This window comes from Giraffa tippelskirchi, chromosome 9, assembly GCF_054371585.1.
Source record: "Giraffa tippelskirchi isolate mGirTip1 chromosome 9, T2T-mGirTip1v1.2.pri, whole genome shotgun sequence".
Taxonomy (NCBI): domain Eukaryota; kingdom Metazoa; phylum Chordata; class Mammalia; order Artiodactyla; family Giraffidae; genus Giraffa; species Giraffa tippelskirchi.
The window spans coordinates 1105071-1114552 of record NC_137283.1 but is presented as its reverse complement, the minus strand read 5'-3'; the positions used below and the strand labels follow the sequence as shown (position 1 = coordinate 1114552).

Here is a 9482-nt window from a genome sequence, read left to right as displayed (position 1 = left end):
GACAGTGAAATTTAAATGAAGTCTGTAAATTAGTAAATAATATTGTATGGGGTTAATTTTCTCAATTAGTTATGTAATATGTGAACATTAAAAGCTGGATGAAAGGTATACAAGAACTCTGTGTATTGCTGTTATTATATTTCAAACAGCTTTGCCTGCCTGCTAAAATGCTTCAGTCGTGTCGGACTTTTTGTGATCCTATGGACCATAGCCCACCAGGCTCCTCTGTCCATGGGATTCTCCAGGCAAGGATACTGGAGTGGGTTGCCATTTCCTTCTCCAGGGGAATCTTCCTGACCCAGGGATTGAACGCATGTCTCTTACATCTCCTGAATTGGGAGGCAGGTTCTTTACTACTAGTGCCACCTGAAAAGCCCACAAATGTGTAATTTAACCACTAGCAATAACTCCTCTAATCCTCTTCAGCACTAGGCAACTACCAATGTATTTTGTCTCAATACAGTTGCCTATTCTGGATATTTTATACAAATGGAATCATATGGAAATGGAAGTTTTTTGTAACCAGCTTCTTTCATTTAGCATGTTTTCAAAGTTCATCCATTGTTATATGCTGAATTGTGTCCCCCCAAAAGATGTCGATGTTCTAATGCCAGTACCTAAGAAAAGTGCCTTTATTTGAAATTTGGATCTTTGCAGATGTTAAGTAAAGATGAGGTCACTAGGTGAGTCCTAATCCAATGACTGAGTCCTTATAGAAAGGGGAAATTTGGACACAGAGGTAAGACACATACAGAGGAGAAGATGTTGAACTTTTTTAAGTGCTTTATTGACCATTTCTATATCTTCTTTGAAGAAATTTCTACTCAAATCCTTTCCCTAGTTTTTAATCAGTTTATCTTTTTTATTGAGTTGCAAGAGTTCTTTATATATACTGAATGCATGCTGTCGTGTCCAACTCTTTGTGATCCCATGGACTGTACTCTGTTCATGGGATTTCCCAGACAAGAATGCTGGCGTAAGTTGCCATTTCCCCCTCTAGGAGATCTTCCCGATCCAAGGATTGGACCTGCATCTCCTGCATGGCAGGTGATTCTTTTCTGCTTGAGCCATCTGGGCAACAATTCTGGATACTGAATCTTTATCAAATACATGATTTGCAAGTATTTTCCCCCATTCTGTGGGCTGTCCTGTTGCTTTCTTGATGGTGCTATTTAAAGCACAGAAGTTTTACAATGTTATATCTGGTTTCCAATACTTCTATACATCTAAAATTACTTCAACATAAAAAAACTAAAAATCTACGTAAGAAGTTTAGAAGACTATGATCTAGACTACAGAAAGGAAGGACAAATGGAATTTTTCCTTTGCTGTTAAATACAATTCTTTTCCCTTTTTTCCAGATTATATGTGATGCAAATTCTCTGGAAATCGACACTAGTAAACTCACCATCCAGAGATAATTATCACTGTCACTGAGGGTTATATTCTCACACAAATATATAAATATTCATAAAAAATGAGGAGCACCTGTTCTGCGCAGGGAGAGCTATTGTGATGCCATGTGACACCAAGGAGAGGTAGTGGTGGCTTGAACTGACTTTACAGGTGACTGATGGCTGTGCTTTAGGGGAAAAGAAAGTTTTATAGAGGGCAACCAGAAGTAAAGGAATGTCAAGGAAGCAGTGAGTAAACTCTTGATACTAAGCCAGACTGGATAACATTGGATTTTGAAGGGCTTTACACTGCAATGGATGTGATCCATTAAGGACTTCTGGACAAAGACAGCTGCAGACAATGGAAATGTCTGTGATACACTTTATATTCTGAGTACTCACATATAGATGACCATATGTCCTGATTGGTCACAACCTCAGTTACACCTTTGGTCTTCTAGTTGTACCCCCTTTCACTCTCAAAATGCCTAAGTTTGGAGGATAAATATCATCATCTATATACACACACACACATAGACCTTTCACAATTCTCACCTTTACTATGCTAAATGCACTGACATTTTGTATTCTATTTTAATTCACTAAAAAAAATGTACATTGGCTGTGAGGCAGGAGGTAGATAGGCCCAGGCGATTGGAGATTCATTCCCTGTAGACTGAAAAACTCCAAGATGAGAACAAGACAATTACAGGAGGAGGCTGGGCCCTGCCCAAACCACATATTTCTCAAAGTCAGGCGACCTCCCTGACCACACATGCACAGAAAGGCTCCTTAGAAGTCAAAGCGGGAGTGATGTCAAGAGCTGTTCTACCAACTCGCCTTTACAGTAGAATCCATCTTGGCTAAGAGATGCATGTGCAGGCGTGGGTGGATCCTGAGATATACCAAATATGTGCTGTGAAACAGGAGAATCAAAATGACTGGCCAACGGAAACCCAGAAGAAATGCCCCATAAAAGTAATTCTAACTACCTTGAGGGTGTGACAGCGACTCACTCTCAGTTTGCCTGTGTGTCTATCCGCAAGTACTGTATTCTTTTTCCTCCTATTAAATCCTTTATTTGCTTCACTACTTTCCTTCTTTGGGGCAATTCTTCTCTGCAAAGCAGAAGCGCCAGGGCCTTTGTCACTGACCACACGTCTAGCCGTTAGGATTTGGTGCTCTCACTGCCAGGACCCTGCCTCAGTCTCTGGCTGGGAACACATGCCCCGCTCCAAGCCCTATTGCTGGCACCCTAGATGAGCTGCAATCCATTCAACTGACTTTACGACACACATTGTTTCTAACCCCCAAACTCTGACCAAGATGCCTGTCAGGTTTTAAGGAGTTAAAAGACACAGTTTAAGTTTGGATATGCACACTTTTGAGGCCGTGGTTCTCAACCTTGGCTGTCCATCAAATTACTGAAAATGCACACCTCCAGGTCCATGGCGTATAAAGCTCTATTACATGTATTTCTATGGAAAGAACTGTAACATATTTGACATATAACAAATAAAAGGGTATGAATACTTACAGACTTAAGTTCAAAGCAGAACCACTAAGAACCACTATGTACAGGAATATGTGACAGCCTGGGATGGAAGACAGGCAGAAGCTAAACGGGCGCGACCCGAGCACGTCCTATATTAAACCAACCAGCGCCCCTCTCCGCAGGCCTCCCCAGGCCCTCGCTGACCCGGAAGTAGGGTGGCGGGGCGACGTAACGCAGAGGAAAAGCAGCAGCCGACATGGCAGCTTCTGCAGCCCAGGCCCGCTCGGCTCGCCCGCGCCGGTGCCGGCCACACGCGGAACGCCTCCCCACAGTGCCCCGCGGCGCGCACGCGCGCAAGCGGCCGTTCCCAGCCCGCAGCGCTGCGCGGCGGCCGAGCCGGCAGCGGGCCGCCCTTGGCAGCCCCGGGCCGGGCGCCCCCGTCCCCAGCAGCGGGGGTAACATGGCGCTGAAGAGGATCCAGAAGGTAAGGCGTCCTTCCGCCTGAGACTGCTGGCGGGTCCGAAGCGTCGACTCCCGGGCGGGGGCGCCCCGGCCGCCAAGTGAACGGCGGCGGACACCGAGCAGGGAGCGGTGACACCTGCCAGGGAGGGAGGCGGAATCGCCGCCCGCGCGGCCTTAAAAGGGCGCCGCGCAGCGCGCGGGGGCGGGGCGGCGTCACGTGGGGTGAGCGTCGCGCGGGACGGGGCGGGGCCTCGGAGGGTGAGCGCTCCGCACGCCTCCCCGCCGCCGGTCTCGGCGTCTGCGGCGAGGTGCGGGCTCCCTGCACCTTGGACGCTGTGTGCCGGGCGCCTGCGGGGAGAGGCAGCGCCTGGCCTCAGGAAGGAGGGCGTGCCCTTGTGGGGGTGTCTGGAGGGCTGGGCAGAGGAGTCGAGGCTGGAGCTGGATTCTAAGGGATGAGTACGAACTCTGCAAGTGCAGAAAAGGAGCAAGGGCGTTCTCGGTCTTGGAGAGATGCTGGGACTGGGCTTGGGGTGGGGAAAGCATGACTGCGGTTTAAGGGCCGCTGGAACAGGGGATGGGAGTGGGTGGGCAGGTCTAGGGTGGGGGTATTAGGGGCAGTGCTAGCATAACGTTTTTATCCTGTAGGTAATTGGGAGTCCTTGTGGGCATTTAATATATTAACTAGAATTTGGAGAATGCGCAATAGGAGGAAGAAAAAGTATTTTCAGTTATGCTATATTATTATTTGTTTACATCGTAGTATATCTGCTATCAATCTTTTCCCTGTTCTTAAAAAAGTATGCTTTGCATCCTGCTTTTTCACATAGCATTAAACGTAGGTATTTTTCATGTTATGAAACAGTATTCGTAGTTTTTAACGTCAGCATTCCGAAAGTATATGACCATTAATTTATTTAATCATTACCTGTAGTGAATAAACACTACAGTGGATATCAGAAGGCAAGGAACTTAATCATTCCCAGCCTCCGTGTCCACATGTTTTTTTTTTTGTTTTTTTTGTGTGTGTGTGTTTCCAAGTGTCTCCTGACTTTATTGTTTTCAAGACAGCTTTTTTATTTTTAGTGGTACATAGAAACAAATGTAACCTGTAGAGTCATACCAAATCAGCTTAATGGGTCAGCAGTTTTGACCCTTATCACACCGTTTGCATATCTTAGTTACAAAAAGTTTCATTTTGTTTACATCATCTCCTGGCCTGGGGGCCTGCTAACATCTTGTGACTCTTTATTGATAAGGGTTGATCAGCCAGAACACGTTTGTATCAGGCACAGCAGGAAAGAATTCATCAACAGAAAGTTTCAAGGTAAAACCTGTTTTCGGTAATCTATCCTACGCCTTGAGTCTAACAGAAAAGAATGTGGTCCCATAAAGTCATAGAACAGCAAGCTGAAACAATGTAGCGCAAAGGTCAGTTCTTAGCAAAAATCACCAGCTGAATTAACAATTGTCTTACTATTTGTATTAAGGCTAAGCTTTTATTTTTATAATTCTTAAACTATTATATTTTTATTATTTAGGCTAAATATGTTAAGAACAAAAATATAGCAAGTAAATATAGACTAAGTAACAGTTTCATAAAGCAGTATTTCTTATGTTTTCTAATAAGCCCTTTCCTACGAAGGACTCTGTGCCCATTGGGGCTCTCTGTGCTGAGGCTCTTAATGCTGTTTATTGTTAAGGAGCAGTCATGCACATTAGCTCCAAAGGCACAGGTATTTTTATCAAGCAAACTAATACACTAGTAAGAGAAGTTTAAATTAAAATACTCTATATCCTAGATAATCTTATACGGAATTACCTTTCAGGGGCTGTGAAGTTTTCAGATTGATCTATTTGAGAAGAGATCAGGAAAGGCCTTCTACCTAAGTCACAGAAAATAAGAAGAGGTTTATTATAGCAAACATCAGAAAGATAGGTATCATCTTTAAGGTGAGTGCTGAGGCAGCCTTCTGAGAATTCCCTGAGGCCTGAGTTGCTCTGCTCGTCAGGTCTTCTCCTCATGACTCTGTCATGGGTGGGATCTCGTGAGCTGGCTCCCGACACTCCTCTGTCCATGGGATTCTCCAGGCAAGAATACTGGAGTGGGTTGCCATTTCCTCCTCCAGGGGATCTTCCCGACCCCGGGATCGAACCCGGGTCTCCTGCATTGCAGGCAGGTTCTGAGCCATGTGGGAAGCTGAGAGAGAGAGAGACATGTTACAGATGTTAGACCTGTTGGATGTGTTAGACATGGAGGATCAGAGGCCCCAAACCCACTGAATAAGGGACTGCATTTTAACAAGTCGCTAAGTGATTCACATACAGATTAAAGCATGAGAAACCCGGCCCTAAACAATTTCAATTAGCAACCTTGCCAGTGTCTTCTTGATCCCATGTTTGTGTTACTGGGACGTGTAAAGCCTCCCTTCTCCTCTGTCTCACCTAAGTCTGTGAGATAATGCTAGCAGGACCACAAATTCCAGGAGACTAAAGACACCCAGATTCTAAATCAGAGGGTGAGGCCCCTCCAACGCCTTATAAGACACTCTGAGAACAAAGGCAGATAATGTGCCAGTGAGCTGTTTGAGGCAAAGAAAGGCAGGGTTTCTAATGCCTTCACTTCGCTTTGTATTACCACCCAGGCAAAGGGTGTTTATTAAAATGTTTACCTGAAAGGGGGTTCCATACGACAATTGAAAGCAACAAAGAGCACGACATTGCTACTGAATATTTGAATATAAAAATTCTCACCTAGGACTCAAAATAATAGCCTATTAAAATATGCTAGGAGAATGGAAATTTACGCAAAATGGACAATTAAAGAAACGCATCTGCCGATCCTAAATTCGGACATGCCAACCCCGCACAGCAGTGCCTGCAATAAAGGGCGTCACTGTCTCCAGCTCTTCCCCAGGCTGGCGCTGCCCGGTTTTCCTGGGTAACAGTGCATCCAATCTAACAGGAGAGAGGAGTGAAGGAGTTCTAGACCATCTGCAGATTTTCATGACAGCAGAAAAGAGGCAACAATGGGTAGATTAGGGTGAATTTGAATTTCCTCCCCAAGGGAAAATTTGGGAGGCATTTTTGAAGTCAAAATATTCACGGTGTATGGAGTAGAACACTTCTATTTTATTCTATCTAGAGACATAAAAGGTAAACCTGAGCAAATATTGGAAGAGATTCAGTACAGAAAAATAAGAGAATTTTAAAAAGGACACCCAACCACCTAGGTAATCCATGGCATGATGGAGACATGGGGGACAATACAAAAATAAAAGGGAGGCTTCCCTGGAGGCTCAGTGGCAAAGAATCCTCTTGCCAAGGCAGGAGACACGGGTTCGATCCTCGATCCAGGAAGATCCACATGCTGCCGTAGAGCAATTAAGCCCATTTGCCACAACCACTGAACCTGTGCTCTAGAGCCTGTGAGCCGCAGCTACTGAAGCCCACCTGTCCTAGAGCCCACGCTCCACAGCAGGAGAAGCCACAGCAATGAGACACCTCACACAGCAGCCGGAGAGGCTGTGCAACTGGAGAAAAGCCCACACAGCGGTGAGGACCCAGCACGGCCAAAAATAAATAAAATTACAAAAGGAGGGAATCTAGTACTTTGTACCTACCATACTTCATATTATCTCATTTGTCCTTAAAAAAATGGTCACAACGTATAAATATCTGTTTTCTAGAAGAGAAAATTGAGACTCAGAGATTGATCGAGTCACACAAAGAACAGGTTGTGCAGGAAAATAAATAGCACATGTTTCTATAAACACGATTAGTTTATCATTGAAGTATGGAGATAATATCTTTAGCAGAATTCAAGTGTATTTGTGCTATTCAAAACATTTACAAGGGCCCACATATTCTATGTAAGAAATGGTATTGACTTACAACTCAGTGGTAAAGAATCCACTTGCAATGCAGAAGTAGGAGATGTGGGTTCGATCCCTGAGTCAGGAAGATCCCCTGGAGACGGAAATGGCCACCCACTTCAATACTCTTGCCTGGAGAATCTCGGGGACAGAGGAGCTTGGCGGGTGACAGTCCATGGGGTGACGAAGAGTCGGACAGCACTTAGCAAATAAACAACACAAAATGACTACAGTGGATATCAGAAGGCAAGGAACTTAATCATTCCCAGCCTCCGTGTCCACATGTTTTTATAGGTTTTTTTTTCTTTTTTTAGACTTAGATGATACATGTTTAGTACATGCGTGGAATATATCAAGCACTCAGTATGAATTAACGGCCACTGATATTCTATATTTTATAGGAAGTAAATAATACTGTGATAAGCATCATTGTATGGTGAGTTTGGTCGATCAGTGGTAAAGAATCCGTTTGCCAATGTAGGAGACTCCGGTTCGATCCCTGGGTTAGAAAGATCCCCTAGAGAAGGAAATGGCAACCCACTCCAGTATTCTTGCCTGGAGAATCCCATGGACAGAGAAGCCTGGCGGGATATAGTCCATGGGGTCCCGAAAGAGTCGGCTGTGACTTAGCGACTAAAAGCAACGTGGTGAGCTCAGGTTTGATCGCCTGAGGTGGGATTGCAGGATCTCTTAAGAGTATGATGTTGTTCAATCGCTAAGTACTGTCTGACTCTTTGAATTCCCATGGACTGCAGCACACCGGGCTCCTCTGGCCTCCACCATCTCCCAGAGTTTGCTTAGATTCACGTCCATTGAGTCAGTGATGCTGTCTAACCATCTCATTTTCTGCTGCCCCCTTCTCCTTTTACCTTCAATCTTTCCCAACATCAGGATCTTTTCCAATGAGTCGGCTCTTCACATCAAGTAGCCAAAGTATTGGAGCTTCGGCTTTAGCATCAGTCCTTCCAATGAATTTTCAGGGTTGATTTCCTTTAGAATTGACTGGTTTGGTTTGATCTCCTTGCAGTCCAAGGGACTTTCAAGAGTCTTCTCTAGCACCATGATTCAAAAGCATCAAGGGTATGCTAAGGGTAAGGCTCATTTTTAATAAACAGCTCTCCTAAAAGTAATGTGTATAGCAAATTATTCTCTGAAAGAGGTTATCTGTTATCCTAGTACTTTGAGACAAGTGAATGATATGCTCAGATCTGTGTCGCAAAAAGAGGCTTCTGACTCTCCTGTACCCTGGAGTGAGCCAGAGATTGGGACAGAGGGGGAGCAGAGGGCGCTGTGAGCGTCCTGCAAAGCTGTCATCCAAGAGAGTGACCGTGGAGTAGATCCCATGGCAAGAACTGCGCTTGGATGACATGCAAAGGGTAGAATTGACAGAACTTGAAAAAGAGTATGTGGTGAAAGTGAGGGCGGGGGATGCACTACATGGATAACTGATTGGATGGCAGTGTTACTGCCTGTGTTGGAAATCAAACATTTTGAGGGCAGGGAGTAGGGTAAGGGAGATAAGGGTGTAGGTTTGAACTTACATGTCTGAACATGTAGACTGATGAGATTTATAAAAAGGAGAACTAGGAGAAAGTGAAGAGAAACTAAAGAGCCTTTTGATGAAAGTGAAAGAGGAGAGCGAAAAAGCAGGCTTAAAACTCAACTTTCAGAAAACAAAGATCATGGCATCCGGTTCCATCACTTTGTGGTAAATAGATGGGGAAACAATGGAAACAGTGACAGACTTTATTTTCTTAGGGCCCAAAATCATTGCAGATGGTGACTGCAGCCATGAAATTAAAAGGCGCTTGCTCCTTAGAAGAAAAGCTATGCCCAATCTAGACAGCATATTAAAAAGCAGAGACATTACTTTGCCAATAAAGGTCCATCTAGTCAAAGCTATGGGTTTTCCGGAAGTCATGTATGGATGTGAGAGTTGAACTATAAAGAAAGCTGAGCACTAAAGAATTGATGGTTTTGAACTGTGGTGTTGGAGAAGACTGTTGAGAGTCCCTTGGACTGCAAGGAGATCAAAACAGTTAATCCTAAAGGAAATCAGTCCTGAATGTTCATTGGAAGGACTGAAGCTGAAGCTCCAATACTTTGGCCACCTGATGCGAAGAACTGACTCCTTAGAAAAGACCCTGATGCTGGGAAAGATTGGAGGCAGGAAGAAAGGGGGACCACAGAGGATGAGATGGCTGAATGGCATCACTGACTTGATGGACATGAGTTTGAGTAAGCTCCGGGAGTTGGTGA

General features: G+C 44.6%; 1 protein-coding gene across 27 annotated transcripts in view; it reads left to right on the top strand.

Annotated features, from left to right (window-relative positions):
• Positions 1-3124: 3124 nt before the first annotated feature.
• UBE2D4 (ubiquitin conjugating enzyme E2 D4) overlaps positions 3125-9482 on the top strand; it is a 30934-nt gene continuing 24576 nt past the window's right edge. For 12 of the 27 annotated variants that reach the window (XR_014065229.1, XR_014065228.1, XR_014065225.1 and 9 more), the window contains exon 1: positions 3125-3373. Coding sequence is in view for 20 of the 27 variants with exons in the window: in XM_081529478.1 (XP_081385604.1) it covers positions 3146-3373 (228 nt within the window). In the remaining 7 variants the exon portion in view is untranslated. Of the gene's footprint in view, positions 3374-3596; positions 3819-4111; positions 4187-4607; positions 4676-5177; positions 5302-8114; positions 8315-9482 lie in introns of those variants that run through there. The other 15 variants (XM_081529489.1, XM_081529480.1, XM_081529484.1 and 12 more) reach the window with 12 other exon arrangements.